Raw genomic sequence first — 18,772 nt, forward strand, 5'->3', positions numbered from 1 at the left:
TAATGGGTATCCAAATTATATTACTAAATACGTCAAGGTGGTAGGGATTAGGAACTATAGGGTAGGAGGCATGGAAAGGGTAGGAACTAGTGGAAGGAGTGGAATGGAACCAGGCCCACGTATCCACAGAGTGCTACAGGCCACGGACCACAAAAGATTCAGAGCCTCATTAACATAGCCACTCATGTTTGTCCAGCATGAAAGGAGGGAGGGGGAAGGGAAGAAGGTGGAAGGATGGGGAAAGAGGGTGAGAATGGAGGTGACTGACCTTACTGTGTCGATGGCCTGAGTGATTGGCTGCGTCTAGTGTGGCAGTGGCATTGTCCAGAGCAGAGATCATTCATTTTACCAAGTGGGTATGAGCTATTGGCCTGTAGGCTACACTTCCAGTTGAAGGCCAGAGTCGCAGTCCCTCGACGGACACAGAAAGGAGCTTCATGACCTTTAAAGTTTGTCAATGTCTTGTCTTCAGCACCATCAGAGCTTCTATCCTATCAGTGATCAGGAAATCATATTTGTAATATGATATAACCAAAACGGCAGGACGCATTGGAAATGAACTTCCTTCTATCGCCCAACGTTTAAAACAAATGTAAATACGTAGCTTGTGTCATAACATAAACCCCCACCACAGCATTTAAGAACATCAACATTTATTTCACATGATATAAAACAGATGAGATATGAACATTTTTCATATTAACTCTAATAATAATAACCTCAGACTTATAATTTCTGCTCTGCTCTTTCTATGGTGTACATCATTTACACAATGAAACTTTACATTTATGTACATTATACTTTAACGTCCTGGGGGAACAAAACGCCTGCTTATTGCTTATACATGTGCTATTCTCTTCTCTCTGTCCAGGACTCCACACAACCAGACAGAATCTAACACACAACCCTAATCTCATAAAACTATTTGATCTCTCTTCTATATTTTACTTTAAATATATCTCAGCCGTAGAAAAAAAAACCCCAGAGAAGCAGATCGATTCTAACCCAGGACATTTACGTGTGGTTGTCAGCGGCGACCAGATCCCGATCCTCCCGACATAAATAATCACAACCTTTATAAAATATTTAAACTCTGTCCAACAGCAGCAATAGGGTGGCACCTTATTGAAGTATAAACCCATTGTATAGTTAGTTCACTCTATATGTTTTATATATGTATATATTAACAACTTGTTTGAACAATGAGGGAATGTGCGGTGTAAAATATGTGGAAAATGAAACATTTGGTGCCTCAGGTTAAAAACTTAAATGGGAGTAAAACCAGTAAAAAAGACGAGAGCATATGGCGCCCCCGTGTGGTTAAAGTAAAGCACTGCCTTAGTGTGTGTAGATTCGGTGCTTCGCCCTCTCAATAGTGTGTGATTGTGGGAAGACCTCAAATGCATACTCCTCCCGTCCTCAGGTCCTTGTCTCCTTCTCAAAACCCATTAGATGAGAAAGCCAGATATCCTTCCCCTCTGACCTTCTCCTCCAGTGGGATTTGAGAAGGAGACAGGACGCAAGGAGTATGCAATTGAGATCTTCCCAGTATGAGACTCCTCTAGTGCTCTTATTTACAACTGTACAGTCCTCTCCTTTTCACAGCAGTGCTCAGCTCATAGACACTCAAGACATCCTCAAAGAACATGTCCAAAATAACAGACCATCATAGTACCTGTAATAATAATAATCATCATCAATTATCACTCTGGTAATACTATCTTGTCCTCTGATATCTCTGTGTGAATGAAAACATTTTGCATCACAGTTATTGTGTAGGCAGGCAGTAAGTAATACGAGCAGGCCTGTGGATCTACTCTTTCTGTCTGTCTGGCTACAGTTGTTTCTATACATACAGAGAGCTACTGGGCACGCTCTGTGCAGGCTGGCTGGTGCCATCATGGCTCGGTAGGATGCCATCTTGGGTCTCCAGGCTGGCATCGCTTATGAGTCACTGCTCACCAAGGTCAATGTCTGAGCTGCAGGGATAAGTGCAAAGATAGGGAAGAGGTGAAGATACAGGCGAGCACACACAAAAATAGCAGAGGTCACAAGCCACAATGTTCTGCAAAAAAAAAAATATTGAGAAAATGATTATGCTGACATGACTAGATAGTGCTTTTTGCTTAGACAACAAATTATGGCTGTGTTTAAATGGCTGGTGTGATGTTGCCTGCTGGTAAGATCTGTGTCGATTGGAGGGTAGATCTCTGAGGGCTGAGCATTGGACCCTGAAGTTGAGGTTAGGGGGTTGATGGGTAGAGTTATTAACTCTACCTACAGTACATATTACCTCAATTACCTCAACTAACTGGTGCCCCCTCACATTGACTCTGTACCGGTACCCACTGTATATAGCCTCGCTATTGTTATTTTACTGCTGCTATTTAATTATCTGTTACTTTTATTTGTTATTCATATTTTTTGTTGTTGTCTTCTACATTTTTTAAAACTGCATTGTTGGTTAGGGCTTGTAAGTAAGCATTTCACTATAAGGTATTCGGCGTATAACATTTGATTTGATAAAGGTCAAAGGTTGTAGGTAAGGACAGAGAAGTCTCTTACTGAGTGTAGTTCAGTTCACAGAACCACCTCCTCGACACGTCTACACACACATGAAGTGGGATCCGTCAGTGAGTTGAGGAGGAGATGGAGGAGAGGGAGAGGAGGAGGACTGGGGCGGAAAGGGCAGGCTTTTCACTGCAAACAACACACAGAGTACCAGTCAAAAGTTTGGACACCGACTCATTCAAGGGTTTTCCTTTATTTTGGCAATTTTCTACATTGTAGAATAACAGTGAAGACATCAAAACTATGAAATAACACATATGGAATCATGTAGTAACCAAAACAGTGTTAAACAAATCAAAATATATTTTATATTTGAGATTCTTCAAAGTAGCTACCCTTTGCCAGCTTTGCACACTCTTGGCATTCTCTCAAGCAGCTTCATGTGGTGGTCATCTGGAATGCATTTCAATTAACAGGTGTGCCTTGATAAAAGTAAATTAGTGGAATTTCTTTCCTTCTTAATGCGTTTGAGCCAATCAGTTGTGTTGTGACAAGGTAGGGGTGGTATACAGAAGATAGCCCTATTTGGTAAAAGACCAAGTTCATATTATGGCAAGAACAGCTCAAATAAGCAAAGAGAAATGACAGTCCATCAGTACTTTAAGACATGAAGGTCAGTCAATACGGGAACATTTCAAGAACTTTGAAAGTTTCTTCAAGTGCAGTCGCAAAAACCATCAAGCGCTATGATGAAACTGGCTCTCATGAGGACCACCACAGGAAAGGAAGACCCAGAGTTACATCTGCTGCAGAGCTTAAGTTCATTAGAGTTAACTGCACCTCAGATTGCAGCCCGAATAAATGCTTCACAGAGTTCAAGTAACAGACACATCTCAGCATCAACTGTTCAGAGGAGACTGCGTGAATCAGGCCTTCATGGTCGAATTGCTGCAAGGAAACCACTACTAAAGGACACCAATAATAAGAAGAGACTTGCTTGGACCAAGAAACACGAGCAATGGACAATAGACCAGTGGAAATTTGAGATTTTTGTGAGATTTTTGGTTCCAACCGTCATGTCTTTGTGAGACGCAGAGTAGGTGAACGGATGATCTCTGCATGTACAGTCGTGGCCAAAAGTTTTGAGAATGACAAATATTAATTTCCACAAAGTTTGCTGCTTCAGTGTCTTTAGATATTTTTGTCAGATGGTACTATGGAATACTGAAGTATAATTACAAGCATTTTATAAGTGTCAAAGGCTTTTATTGACAATTACATGAAGTTGATGCAAAGAGTCAATATTTGCAGTGTTGACCCTTCTTTTTCAAGACCTCTGCAATCCACCCTGGCATGCTGTCAATTAACTTCTGGGCCAAATCCTGACTGATGGCAGCCCATTCTTGCATAATCAATGCTTGGAGTTTGTCAGAATTTGTGGGTTTTTGTTTGTCCACCAGCCTCTTGAGGAGTGACCACAAGTTCTCAATGGGATTAAGGTCTGGGGAGTTTCCTGGCCATGGACCCAAAAGATCGATGTTTTGTTCCCCGAGCCACTTAGTTATCACTTTTGCCTTATGGCAAGGTGCTCCATCGTGCTGGAAAAGGCATTGTTTGTCACCAAACTATTCTTGGATGGAAGGGAGAAGTTGCTCTCGGAAGATGTGTTGGTACCATTCTTTACTCATGGCTGTGTTCTTAGGCAAAATTGTGAGTGAGCCCACTCCCTTGGCTGAGAAGCAATTCCACACATGAATGGTCTCAGGATGCTTTACTATTGGCATGACACAGGACTGATGGTAGCGCTCACCTTGTCTTCTCTGGACAAGCATTTTTCCAGAGGCCCCAAACAAACGGAAAGGGGATTCATCAGAGAAAATGACTTTACCCTTGTCCTCAGCAGTCCAATCCCTGTACCCTTTGCAGAATATCAGTCTGTCCCTGATGTTTTTCCTGGAGAGAAGTGGCTTCTTTGCTGCCCTTCTTGACACCAGGCCATACTCCATAAGTCTTCGCCTCACTGTGAGTGCAGATGCACTCACACCTGCCTGCTGCCATTCCTGAGCAAGCTCTGTACTGGTGGTGCCCCGATCCCGCAGCTGAATCAACTTTAGGAGACGGTCCTGGCGCTTGCTGGACTTTCTTGGGCGCCCTGAAGCCTTCTTCACAACAATTGAACCGCTCTCCTTGAAATTCTTGATGATCGGATAAATGGTTGATTTAGGTGCAATCTTACTGGCAGCAATATCCTTGCCTGTGAAGCCCTTTTGTGCAAAGCAATGATGACGGCACGTGTTTCCTTCCAAGTAACCATGGTTTACAGAAGAAGAACAATGATTCCAAGCACCACCCTCCTTTTGAAGCTTCCAGTCTGTTATTCGATCTCAATCAGCATGACAGAGTGATCTCCAGCCTTGTCCTCGTCAACACTCACACCTGTGTTAACGAGAGAATCACTGACATGATGTCAGCTGGTCCTTTTGTGGCAGGGCTGAAATGCAGTGGAAATGTTTTTTTTTGGGATTCAGTTCATTTGCATGGCAAAGAGGGACTTTTCAATTAATTGCAATTCATCTGATCACTCTTTATAACATTCTGGAGTATATGCAAATTGTCATCATAGAAACTGAGGTAGCAGACTTTGTGAAAATGTATATTTATGTCATTCTCAAAACTTTTGGCCATGAATGTATGGTTCCCACCGTGAAGCATGGAGGAGGTGTGATGGTGCTTTGCAGGCGAGACTCTCTGTGATTTATTTAGAATACAAGGCACTTAACCAGCATGGCTACAACAGCATTCTGCAGTGATACACCATCTCTGGACCACGGGGTGAAGGAAAAGCAGCCAACAAGTGCTCAGCATATGTGGGAACTCCTTCAAGGCTGTTGGAAAAGCATTCCTTATGAAGCTGGTTCAGAGAATGCCAAGAATGCAAAGATGTGCTATTTCATAGTTTTGATGCCTTTACTACTATTCTACAATGTAGAAAAATAGTACAAATAAAGAAAAACCCTTGAATGAGTAGGTGTCCAAATTTGGACTGGTACTGTACGTAAGTGCTTTGACATTTATCAGTTATATATCAATCAATCAATCATCCCACCAATCAATCAATCAATCAATCAATCATCCCATCAATCAATCAACCAATCATCATTAACAAAGCGATCTTCTGACTGTGTTCTCTTACCTGCCATCAGGTTGTTGTTGAGTTTAGCTCCCTCTGCTGGTAGTTCATAGGATATGTTCATGTTGTTCCCCTGGGTCTCCCCTTGCATCGCCTCACTCTGCATCACGTCCTCCTCAAGTTCAGGAGTCAGTGCTTCTGACACAGCAGCTGGCAAACTGGCACAGTCACACCTTCACATTCAGGCCTTATTCCAAATACTTACAAATGCATCTATCTTTAGTGCCTTTAAAGAGGTAGTCACTGATCGAAATACAGTTGGAGGAAGGAAGGGATGGTTTTAAAGTATTCAAACAGTGTCAAAGTTGCTATCGATCCAGATAGGCTAAGATAAGTCCTGGTGAGGCCTAGCTAGTCTCACCTGTTGTGGGGAATGAGGGTGTTGGGAGTGTGGGTGTTTCTCCTCTCTGTCTCCCTCTCCCCCTGCTGTTGATGTTGTCCAGGGATCAGGTACTGTACATACAGGGGCTTCACACCCTGATCTGAGATCACCATCATCTGGGTCTCTGACACCTGCAACACACGGACAGTGAGATAGACTGTAGTCTGGGCTGTGTTCAGGAGGTACCGAACAGGAAAATATGTTTTGAAACGGAGCTCTTATTTTTGCCCTACTGAACACGATCTTGGTGGTCTAATGTCAATCCCTAGCGGCTACCTCTTCGATGTTTGGGGATCTGAAGAAACCGGGTAGGCGTAAGGCACCACTCTAGTCCTTGAGTAACTCCAGCAGTATTTTTAAAAATTCTAACCCCTGACAAGCACACCTGATTCAAATGGTCAACTAATCATCAAGCCACCCATGAGTTGAATCAGCGCCATTTGCCCGGGGCTACAAGACAAAATGTGTACTGTTGAGGATCCACAAGGACTGGAATTGAGACACATTGGTATAAGACACATGGTGATAACCAATGGTCTTAAGCAGCTTTTGCCATATTATTTTTGGCCTACTAAATTAGAGGACATTAATTGAGCTAACTGCATCATCATCATCAGATCATGAGATTCCGTGGAGCTCAGGCCAACTCTGGGAGGTGTCGCTCTCTCTCTCTCTAGCCCAGTGTGAGTCACCACGGCTGGGCTGAGGCCCAGAGATAAACCCCTAAATCCAGCCTGGATCCTCCTCACGCCCACAAAGCCTCCCAGATCAGATTAAAGGACATTCACAAGGAGACCAGGCTGCCAACACAACACAGCCATTTACGCCGTAAAACACTCTTAGCTCAACGTTATTGGATTAGATATAAATGTGTACTTGTACAAGTCTTTCCTCTATCTCTGAACACTCTCTTTGAAAACATTCCTGTTTCAGTTAAGGAACACAGTGCTCTGTGCGTCCTCGGTATGGATCTTTCTTATTTATACAGAGAGTTACAGTACACCATGCTGACTCAGTCACCACTCCTACTAGTCATCAACATACATATCAAATGATATTGTATGCCATAAATATTCTGCTCTCTGGTGGTCTGTGTGAGCAGGGACACTCCCGTACCTCTGTGTCCATGTTGGAGCTCTCCGTCTGGGGCTGTGGCTCCTCCTCACTCAGCCTGGAGACAGGGATGACATCCACCTCCTCAGCTCTGTAGCTGATCTCCTCCACCACAGTGATTTCCATCTCCAGCTCCACCAATGCAGCCTCGTCGATATCCAGCGCCTCTTCCGAAGACACTGCAGTCCTCTCTCTGACTAGTTCTTCAGCTGCAGCTCTAGCTCTCTCCAATTCTTCTGCAGCTTCTGCCACTGCGGCCCGGTCTCTCTCCATCTCCAATTCTGCAGCCCTGTCCAGCTCCTCTTCTACAGCCACAGCAGTCCTGGCCATCTCCTCATCTACACCCACAGCAGTCCTGGCCATCTCCTGCTCCACCACTGCAGCCACCTCAGTCATGTCTCGCTCCAGCTTTTCTATTGCAGCTCGACCCCTCTCCATTTCTTCTTCAGCAGCTGCTGCAGCCCTGTCCCTCTCCAGCTCCACGGCTGCAGCCCTGTCTCTCTCCAGCTCCACGGCTGCAGTCCTGTCCCTCTCCAGCTCCACGGCTGCAGTCCTGTCCCTCTCCAGCTCCACGGCTGCAGTCCTGTCCCTCTCCAGCTCCACGGCTGCAGTCCTGTCCCTCTCCAGCTCCACGGCTGCAGTCCTGTCCCTCTCCAGCTGCTCTGTAACTCGGTCTCTGACCTGCTCCAGGTCTTGCAGTGCTGCCTCCAGCTCCTGGGTGTCTGTGGAGAACACCTCCAGCTTGACCTGCAGTAGACACACATGCCAAATTAATAACTCGGTTTTACAGTGTGTACACAATCACATTCAATGCTGTGAAACAAGGTTTATCAACACACACACACACAGACACACGTGTACCCCCCCCCCCCCCAGCTTTCTCTGTCGTCATGAACACATCAAGTCCTATCAAACACACACACACATACACACACACACACACACCAAACCGAGGAGGACTTACCTGTGTAACAAAGGGGTTCTCCTTGGAGAAGGATGGAGAGCGTGAGGGGGAGATACTGCTGCTACTTCTCTTCTTCTCCCTGAGCGAGGCCTGCTGATGTCTCCTGATCCTCTCCAGCTGCTCCTCTACACTCATCCTGGCTCTGCCGCTCTCCCTCTCCCCCGGTCCGCACGTCTGCTCCACGGCACTGTGAGGACGCTCCTACAGGGGGAGCAGTGGAGCAGGGATCAGTCACGGTGGATTATTATTACACCGAGAATGTTTTATCTGCCCGTCGTCTATTGGTGACATATTATGTCCTTCTCCAGCTCTTGTCGTGGTAAAAATGTCAGGGAATGAATAGCAACAGTAGCACCTCCAAATCCAAAATCAGTGCTGTCCTGTCTATCAAAAAAACTGTTTCTAATATGTTTTCTAGGGTCAGTTTATAGTTCATTTCCCCTGCTATTCCCTAAAGTGCTGAGTCAGACTTACAGTCCTGGGGTCAGGCTTCTTGCTCTTCCTCAGGGTGACGTAGGAGGCGATGGTGCAGGACTCTGGGGGGCTCATGGGGGATTTGGTCCTGGGGGGCACGATACCCACTGGGTAGACTGGTACTCCTAATGGGACTGGGAGGGGTGGGGGACTAAGTCAGTGACAAAGCCATTAGGGGTGTTACATTTTTTATATTCAGTTAATAGAGTACTTATAAACCCTTCATAAGTAATACTTATAATGCTCTTTATAAGTAATACTTATAAACCCTTTATAAGTAATACTTATAATGCTCTTTATAAGTTGACCTATGGAATTTATAATTACTTCTTGAATTCACTGAATTACATTCGTTTTGACCCTAGCACGTATCCAGCTTGAAACAGCGGCGGCAGCCTGAGCAAACTGGACATTGTTGACAGACAGTGACTGACCTTTAGTGGCCGCAGGCTCCTTGTCAGTGGTCAGCCCCGTCTGTAGTCTGTCCTTGTCATTGTCCTCTCCGTTGTTATCGTCCACCTCCTCGGCCACAGTTGTCAGCTCTGGTTCACTCTTATACAGACGGTAGTCTGGGCCTTGCTGTAGAGGGACAGAGAGTCAGCATACGGAGAGGTACACACATAGGAAACACGGACACCCGCAGGTCACAAAGTGGTCACGATGGATGTGACCGATGGATGGTCGAGGGGAATTTAAAACGGAGGCGAAAAGAGCAGAAAACGGTTACCGGACACTCCAAACACTAAGCATAGTCACACCGCAGCGCAGCACTCAGACACAGTCAGAATGACAACTGGCGTGGAATCACACACGCTTCCATGGAAAGAAGAACAAACTGAAGAGCAAACAGATGATAAACCAAAGGAATGAATACGTCAAACTCAACACTCCAGGGTAAGAGGCAGGCAAAAACCTGAATGTCTACAAATGGTAAAACAAATGACAAATGATTCAGAGCAAATGAAAAGAGAGTCACAACGGTGACCCAAGTTGGCGATGAGAGATGAACCATGTATGGTGAGGGTAAAGGTTGAGGGTCGGGTCAACTTGTACTGGTCTTGTACAGAGTAGGATAAAACTGCCCCTAGACACTGACCTAAGATCAGTTTTGTATTACCTCGCCCAAACGGTTAAGATTAGAATTTGGTGAAGTTAAACAGATCCTAGATCTGTGCTTAAGGGCAAGTAGCGATGATGAAGCACAAGCACAGGGGTTGAAGGGTCAGGCGTGACGAGTCAGCGTGTCTTACACTGCTGTGTGTTCCGTTCCTCTGGCCGTGCTTGCTTGTGTGTGGTGGCGGACGGGCGCCCGAGGGGGAGGGAAGGGGGGGTACAGCGGGAGGGCGCTCTGTTGAGCCGTAGGACTGGGGGAGGGGCGGGCGGGGGGGCTGACGGTTACCCTCCGTGAGAGAACAGAGTGACCGGAACAAGGTCACCGGCTGCCGCATGAGGAGAGGATAGATAGAGAGGAGTTGTTGTTGAGACACTCTTGGGACAACAGTAAGCCACAGAGTATTAGACAGATCAGCACAGTCTCCTGTGGCATTGAGTGGAGCTATCTGACGCACATCCGTTTCACATGTAAATCAGTCCACAAAGACTCCATGCACAGATCATATACAGTATTTATCTGGTGTTTTTCTTTATCCACAGAGTAGAAGTGAGACTCACCTCGTTCTTCTGTAGGTTTGAGATGGGTTTGGAACCAAGGAAACCAGTGTCAGTGGTCCTCTGGGGTTTGTTCTTGGCCAGAGCCTCCATCACATCCTGGATCCTCCACAGCTCCTTCTGGATCTGGACATGCTGCTGGCTGGGAGGTTCTGTCTGCTCACACAGTGACAGAAAATGCTTAAAAACACTCTCCATCTTGCAAATGCATATGTGTGAGTGAGAGAGTGAGAGAGTGAGAGAGAGAGAGAGAGAGAGTCTTACCTGTGGGCTGCCCAGGGCCTCTAGCTGTTCCAACAGGTTTGTTTTGGCCAGAGAGACGCCAGATTCCATTTTATCATACTCCCTCCACGACCGCTCCAACTCCTGAGAGATGAGAGGGTGTCACTACTAGACAGCCTGTGTGTGTGCGCTTGTTTATGAGTGTGTGCACTGACTCACAGCATTGACCCTGGAGAGATCTTGACAGGTGCTGATCAGTGTGTGTGTTTGTGTTGACATCTGCATGTACAGTGTGTGTGTATACATATAAACGCACAGTGTTGACCCGTGCCAGTTCTCTACAGGTACTGAGCAGTCCATTCTGCAGTACGTCTCTCTGCTGTATAAGGCTCTGTACTGCTGCTGGGTTGTCAGAGCTCTGCTCTATCTCCTGACTGGCAGACAGCAAAGCCGTCTCCAGGGTGTGCTGCAGAGAGACAGGAAGAAGAAGAAAACAACACAGGTCATCACAACATCTACAGCTAACATTTGTCTGACGACTACACACAGAAACACAAACAGAACCACAGGCAAAGAACCAACCAAACATTATCATAGCATCGCCACCATCAAAAGTGTGTACCGCCACTCCCAGGACCCTAGAGGGCAGGCTAGAGCTGCTGTCTGAGAGGGAGAGAGTCTCAGTTCCCAGCTGTGAGTGTGCTAGCTAGTCTATACACTGTGGTACAAGCCTGGCAAAGGAGGGTTGGTAGCCTTGGACAGACCATGAGAAAGTATTCATACCCCTTGATGTATTCCACATTTTATTTTGTTACAGCCTGAATTCAAAATGGATAAAAAATAAATAAAAGCCACCCATTTACACACAGTATCTCATTTACAAAACTATTCACACCCCTGAGTCAATACTTTTTAGAAGCACCTTTTTCAGCGATTACAGCTGTGAGTCTTTCTGGGTCTCTAAGTCTCTTTTCAAACTCTGTCAAATTGGTTGTTGATCATTGCTAGACAACCATTTTCAGGTCTTGCAATAGATTTTCAAGCAGATTAAAGTCAAAACTGTAACTCGGCCACTCAGGAACAATCACGGTCTTCTTGGTAAGCAACTCCAGTGTAGATTTGGTCTTGTGTTTTAGGTTATTGTCCTGCCGAAAGATGAAATCAACTCAAAGTGTCTGGTGGAAAGCAGATTGAACCAGGTTTTCCTCTTGGATTTTGCCTGTGCTTAGCTCCATTCAGTTTCTTTTTTATCCTGGAAAAACTCCCCAGTCCTTAATGATTACAAGCACAAGCATACCCATAACACGATGCAGCTACCACTATGCTTGGAAATATGGAGAGTGGTACTCAATAATGTGTTGTATTGGATAACACTTTGTATTAAGGACAAAAAGTGAATTGCCACATTTTTTGCAGTACTACTTGTAGTAAACAGGATGCATGTTTTGGAATATTTTATTATGTACAGGCTTCTGTCTTTTCAGTCTGTCAATTAGGTTAGTATTGTGGAGTAACTGCAATGTTGTTGGTCCATCCTCAGTTTTCTCCTGTCACAGCCATTAAACTCTATAAATGTTTTAAAGTCACCATTGGCCTCACAGTGAAATCCCCAAGCCGTTTCCTTCCTCTCCGGTAACTGAGTTAGGAAGGACGCCTGTATCTTTGTAGTGACTGGGTGTATTGATACACCATCCAAAGTGTAATTAATAACTTCACCATGCTCAAAGGGATATTTAATGTCAGCTTTTTTTATTTTAACCCATCTACCAATAGGTGCCCATCTTTGAGAGACATTGGAAAACCTCCCTGGTCTTTGTGGTTGAATCTGTGTTTGAAATTCACTGCTCAACTGAGGGACCTTACAGATAATTGTATGTGTGGGGTACAGAGATGAGGTAGTCATTAAAAAAATCATGTTAAACACTATTACTGCACACTATTATTGAGTCCATGCAACTTATTATGTGACTTTGTTAAGCACATTTTTACTCATGAACTTATTTAGGCTTGCCATAACAAATGGGTTGAATTCTTATTGACCCAAGACATTTCAGCTTTTCATTTCTGACTCATTTAAAAAATGTCTAAAAACGTAATTCCACTTTGAAATTACGGAGTATTGTGTGTAATCCAGTGACCAAAAAAATCTCAATTGAATCAATAGTCAATTCAGGCTGTAAGAAAATGTGGAAAATGTCAAGGGATGTATACACTTTCTGAAGGCACTGTATCTCCTTCAGTCTCGACACTCTCCCTCCTCCTCTCCCTCCGTGTGATAAAGGTCTACTCCAGCCTCAGACAGCCCAGTGTGTGTGTGAAGCAAGTTGTCATTTGAAAGTCTGTGTACAGTAGTTACCTTCTCTCTGTGTAGTTGCTGTAGTTTCTCCTCCTGTGTTCTCACCACTTGGTCCTGCTCACACAGTCTGCTCAGCTTAGTCTGAAACACACACACACACAGTAGTTGGTAAGAAACACACACACACACACACACACACACACACACACACACACACACACACACACACACACACACACACACACACACACACACACACACACACACACGTGTGGTATTCTATTAATTGAATCTTTCAATCTATGTCTAGGAAGCCAACTGCTGTGTGTCTAGACTAGAGGATACGTGCAAAGGGAAAGGAATACTTTCCCCTCTATCTAGACAAGACACTAATAAAATGACTTGGTCTTACGTCTATGTCGATGTCCTCTGGCCTCTGGTGGCTGTAGGAGTTGTCTTTGTAGTCCTCAGGGCTGATCTGAAACACCAGACAGCCTTAGAGACACACATGCTGTGTTTACCCAGGCAGCCCAATTGTGAACTTCTTTTCACTAACTGGTCTTCTGACCAATCAGATCTGCTCGGAAAAATATCTGATTTGAAAAGATCTGATGTGATCGTTCAAAAGGCCAATTAGTGGAAAAAATATCAGAATTGGGCTGCCTGTGGGAAGACAGCCACAGACAGGGGACGGCTAAACAACCTGTAATACAGACCCGTGACATGGGGTGCTTCTCAATAGTCTACTTGTCTCCTTGTTAAAGAACTGGACAGGTAAAAGCCCATTTCTAGTAGGTATCCACCATATTGCTTACAGCCGTCCCGTGTCTTCCGATCAGTGCTGATGAAGGAGATGACACGAGGAGGGAAGGCCACTAGAGTATTGAGATGCACCCATGGTCTGGTTATTCATTGTGATGTGGTTTTCATGGTAAATATCTGTGTCCTTACAAGAGTTGTCCACAGGGTCAATGAAGCCCAGAGAGAGAAGAGAGAAGAAAGAAGAGAGAGAGAGGGAGGGTGAAATGATGGAGCTCTCCATGCAATTTCAATGACCTTCTCTTCTCATGACTTAACAACACTTCGGATACAACTTCTCAGCCCAAATTTCCATTTCACAATAAGGAGTGTCAGCCCCCTCTGCTGGGAAATCAGACTGTGTTTTCCACCTCAGTAGCATCACTGATAGCAGTCCTACTGATGAAGGCTCCAGGGGTGTGAAGAAGCTATGAAGAGGACAGGAAGCTGGCATCAGGAGGTCACCAGAGACTAGAGCAGGATGTTCTAACACACACACACACACACACACATACACACACACACACACACACACACACACCCTTAAGAGAGGCTAGAGGGCTGCTGTAATGGTTGGCTAGGCTGGATGTATAGTCCTCTGTGCTGGCAGCTCTGCCCTGTGCCACACTAATTACCGTCCCCTCTGTGCACTCTTCATTACTGTCCCCCGGTACACTCTGTCATGGCTGGAGCTTGACTAATGAAAACCTCTAAAAGACCTGGGCTAAATATGGCCCTCACAGAGGCACACACATTAACGCGCACACACACACACACACAGCTGGGAAAACCAGCCATACTCACACTCCTGACTACTTCAGTTAAGGAGCAGGCAGGTGATATTCAACCCCAGGACGGCTAAAGAGAAGGAGGTTTAAGAGAGCAGGGCTGAAGTCATACCTGTAGAAGCCTGTAATAAAGTGATAATATAGCACAGTGGAAAGGCCACACTATGGACCCCACACAGTACTCCCTCCAGGACAATTTCCAAAGCTAAAAATAAAGTAACCCTGCACTCTTTCATTCACTGTTACACTATTGGGCCACCACCCAAAAAAAGGAAGTCATTGTATTTTATCTTTTTTTTAATTTAACCTTTATTTAACTAGGCAAGTCAGTTAATAACAAATTCTTATTTACAATGATGGCCTACCGGGGAACAGTGGGTTAACTGCCTTGTTCAGGGGCAGAAGGACAGATTTTTACCTTGTCAGCTCGGGGATTCGATCCAGCAACCTTTCAGTTACTGGCCCAACGCTCTAACCACTAGGCTACTTAAACAACAGGTTTTGCATTGAGCTCTTATCATACCCACATAGACAGACTGAACATAATATTCCAAAGCACAGAGAAGAGATGATTTGTGATTTGACCGTGATCGCACAGCACCAAGCCAACATAGGATCCATCAACAACAGCATTGGTATTGCAGGAAGATGGGGTATGGCTCTAAGGTAGCATCCACCATAACCCAACCTCGGACTGATGAATAAAGCAAGAATGGATGAAGAGGATGTGCTGTAGTCAAAACAACACATGAAGGTACATGTCAAACAATGTTGGGATCATGACACCAGGAAGAGGGGGAAGCGACCGACTTTCTGACTGCATCCAACGTGAACAAAAACAGGAGGGATCGATGATGGAGGGGAGGAGAGGAGTGCGGGAGAAGAGTCATTGGTTTGCCAATAAGACCTTACTTGCTGGTACAGTTGAGGCCTTGGAGCAGAGTTCTCAATCATAGTGTGAATCATGAAGATTAACGGCTCATTGTCCTTCGTCTAGTGGAGATCGACGTTAGGTAGGGTGGAAGGGAGCAACAACACACAACAGCACAATATAGGTGTTAGTTAGTGAACACAACAGCAGAGCCTAGAAAGGATCCATAGAAATAAAGAACACATTGTTGTCATAAGGTACCAGTGATTGAGGGAGACCAGGGGCTTGAGCCAACAACCCTGGGGCTAGTGCTACCACCTGTACCATAAAGGCCCAGAACTCTTGGGAGAAGTCCTAGTACATTTACAGTAGATACAAGGAGGCTACAGTTGGGTCCGAAGACAATATTGCCAGTCCCTCTCAGCAGACGGAGGAGAGACATAACGGTCCTGCTTTTCTTAATATCATCCCGACCAAAAACGACCAACAAACAGCAACACAATTGCATACGTCAGAGCCTGTGGACCAGGGGGAGGAGCAGGGTCGGTGAGTTAAAGTTCATTCATAACCGCTGTGAAATTGCCTGCCATTAGAGGTGAAAGCCTTTGAAATGGCAGATCAAATCGTTTCACATTTGGTTAGAGGGGTCACAATCAGACTCCGCGAAGTCACTAAGTGAGGTCCCTCGTGCGCACACGGTAGAGTGGCTTCTCCTGCTACACATGACCTTTTCAGAAACAGGAACTCAATTACTTACCAGTTCTAACCCAAAAGGGCCCATTCCAAAAACCAAAATGGCACCTTTAGACGTCTGCCCTGATTATCTATGGCTGAGTGAGCGTTAGTCAGAACGTCAGTCGCTAGGCCTCGCCACTCTACCTGAAACCCCGGGGGTTGCTTCGATACAGTCTTAACTACATTATGATAATGACATGACTAACTTACTACAGGTACACATCATCAATTACAAAGGTCATGAGAAAACACAACATGCCTTAAGGTTCCCTTCATCCTCAAACGTTGAAGTTTACTCTCGTGCTTTCTCAAGCTTGACTTACATGACTTATTTTATAAAGACAGTTCTCCAGGGACTGTACAAACTATACAGCACAAAAACATACGAGTCATCTAATTAGCTTAGGGCAGCATTACCATGTCAAGAAAGGAATTTTAAAAGTTTAAAAGTAGTTTTTACTTTCCATGTACTGAGCTAGACAATATATCCTCCCGTGGGAATGCAGGGTTGCGCAGCTCCTATTCTGCAGTGAACGGTGTATGCTTCAGGAGGGCCGGAGAGAAAAGAGTGAAAAGGAGAGAGGAAGTATAGAAAAGACAAAAAGGAGCGTGGGCCTGGCATTTGAGTCACTAATAACCCTGGGCAGAGTGAGAGCAGCTGGGTGTATGACCAACCCTGAGGAGTGCCTAACCCTGAGAAACACACACAGAGAGAGAGAGACAGAGAGATAGACAGAGAGAGGGAGACACAGAGAAAGAGAGCGACAGAGAGAGAGACTGAGAGCAACCAAAGATAAAGCAGTACTCCTCACCTGGCTGTCCAGATACATGAGGTTCCTCTGAAGGTGATGGGACAGAACCTCACTCTAACATCAGAAGGCAGTAGAGAAAGAGGGAAGAGAGAAGAGTCAGACAGGAGAGAAAGAGAGAAGGGAGAGGGAGATTGAGTAAGGGAAACAGCAGGAAATAGAAGTAGAACTGGTACAAGCTGATAGTGAAAGATGGAGATGAAAGAGGAAGTAGCTACTGTGGCTTTGGCATTCATCCGAAGCATGAACCACCACAGCCATTTACTGTTGATTACCGAGCTAAACCAAACCATGCAAAACCCATTGCAAGAGGATTTGTTCACCACACATCAAATCAAACTACTTACCAACACTTTCCTCGTAAAGGCAATGGGAAACCACAGCAGACAACAAGCAGGCAATCACATGATACTCATACCACGCTGTCCTCTGCACGTCTACAGATCAAAAGATGAAATCAAGGCCAGATGAACACAGCACACCAAAAGGGTTGAAATGAGTTCCAAACTGAACCAAAACTCAACCATACATCACTGAAACACACAGGTAGGAGCAAACGCATAATATGCATTCACTGGAATGCATGGCCTGCTCATAGAGCCGTGAGCTGCATGGAGATGGCACATCAAAACCCAACCACCCACACACACACACACCACCCCTGGAGGTGACCAATGGCATGCTGTGCATGTGCACCCTCCTGGTGCTAACCTTGGCGTTGGGCCCCTCCATGCTAAGGATCATTAGCTGAGCCACAGTGTGCTCCCGGATGCTGTTGAGCTCCGCCTGCTGCCGACGCAGCTTTATGAGCAGCAGGGTCAGCTCCTCTGGCTGCACAACGCAGCGTAGACACAGAGGAGACAACGAGACAGTCAATTCATCCAGCGGTCAATGAACAAATACATGAACCAAACCTCTCTTGATGTTCCATTTGGTGATGATTTTAAATCGAGGAAAAGTAGCGATAGCTTTTGTAATCCCTGCCCTAACCTATGTTTCTAACCAGGACTCTGGCGAGTCTTTAGGCACAAGATGCCTTTGGAAACACTGGTTTTGGGTCTCGGACTGTGCTGGGCTTGGGCTATAGGACTTCCACCTTTAGAGATTCTGGCTGAAATAAACTCCCGGAGTCTCCTGACTCCAAACGGAGTAACTCTCCATCAAATGGAGGTGAAAAGTGAGAGAACATATTCAGTAGAAGTAAAAGCGATCATTTCAAATCACTTATGACAAATATTTCTCATCAACTGCATTCTGAAGCCGCCGCTCTGTGCGCATTGCACTGGAGTTACACAAATCACAATAATATTCAGAGTTACAAAATGAACTGTGCAGAATATCAATCTCTCCGGCTGATTCTAGTCTACTCAATTTGAGAGGACACAGCCAAAGGCAATTTCATTGGTGCCACTGTCTCTCTCTCTCCATATCATCACCAAGACAATGCCATTATTTTCATCAAATTGTGTCTGCTACTGACAGAAATAACAAATGCTTGCAATAAAAGACAGCAGAGAACGTAACAAGGCACATACTCTGACAGAAATACAGTACACATACAGGCTATCCATTGTAGCATGACAGAACGACAGGAATGCGTGATACCTTGTGTGCTCGTTTTTATTCCTGTCACAAGAACTGATTTTGTATTTGCGTCCCATTGAAATCATACCAATAGCATAACTATCATTCACAATGCATTGTTGCCGAGAGAAAAGAGGACAGTAGAGAGGAGAACGAGAAAGCAGAGAAGAGGTGAAGGAGGTCAGAGTTCGTTAGGTGACTCACCGTCTTGCCCTGTAGTGACTGTGGGGTAATGGTCTGCACTGGGAGGCCTGCTGGCATGGACCGGCGGTCAGGTGGGTAGTTATACTGAGAGAGAGAGAGAGACAGGACGAGGACAGGATGCTCTGTTACATGTACTGATTTCAACTGGCCGACAAGTACAATG

General features: G+C 45.3%; 1 protein-coding gene across 6 annotated transcripts in view; it reads right to left on the reverse strand.

Annotated features, from left to right (window-relative positions):
- Positions 1-636: 636 nt before the first annotated feature.
- The window catches only part of LOC129838776 (pleckstrin homology domain-containing family A member 5-like), a 177,615-nt gene continuing 159,479 nt past the window's right edge, over positions 637-18,772 (reverse strand). For 2 of the 6 annotated variants that reach the window (XM_055905947.1, XM_055905945.1), the window contains 18 exons: positions 18,610-18,693; positions 17,533-17,652; positions 16,825-16,878; positions 15,319-15,399; positions 13,233-13,298; positions 12,881-12,961; positions 10,841-10,990; positions 10,567-10,668; positions 10,306-10,458; positions 9,885-10,073; positions 9,069-9,213; positions 8,635-8,768; positions 8,161-8,361; positions 7,200-7,943; positions 6,063-6,214; positions 5,705-5,859; positions 2,566-2,700; positions 637-1,979 (listed from right to left, as the gene is read on the reverse strand). In XM_055905947.1, the coding sequence (XP_055761922.1) occupies positions 2,606-2,700; positions 5,705-5,859; positions 6,063-6,214; positions 7,200-7,943; positions 8,161-8,361; positions 8,635-8,768; positions 9,069-9,213; positions 9,885-10,073; positions 10,306-10,458; positions 10,567-10,668; positions 10,841-10,990; positions 12,881-12,961; positions 13,233-13,298; positions 15,319-15,399; positions 16,825-16,878; positions 17,533-17,652; positions 18,610-18,693 (2,706 nt within the window). In that variant the 3' untranslated portion in view covers positions 637-1,979; positions 2,566-2,605. The remainder of the gene's footprint in view (positions 1,980-2,565; positions 2,701-5,704; positions 5,860-6,062; positions 6,215-7,199; positions 7,944-8,160; positions 8,362-8,634; positions 8,769-9,068; positions 9,214-9,884; positions 10,074-10,305; positions 10,459-10,566; positions 10,669-10,840; positions 10,991-12,880; positions 12,962-13,232; positions 13,299-15,318; positions 15,400-16,824; positions 16,879-17,532; positions 17,653-18,609; positions 18,694-18,772) is intronic. The other 4 variants (XM_055905949.1, XM_055905946.1, XM_055905950.1 and 1 more) reach the window with 4 other exon arrangements.

Source organism: Salvelinus fontinalis, chromosome 39 (genome assembly GCF_029448725.1).
Source record: "Salvelinus fontinalis isolate EN_2023a chromosome 39, ASM2944872v1, whole genome shotgun sequence".
Taxonomy (NCBI): Eukaryota; Metazoa; Chordata; class Actinopteri; order Salmoniformes; family Salmonidae; genus Salvelinus; species Salvelinus fontinalis.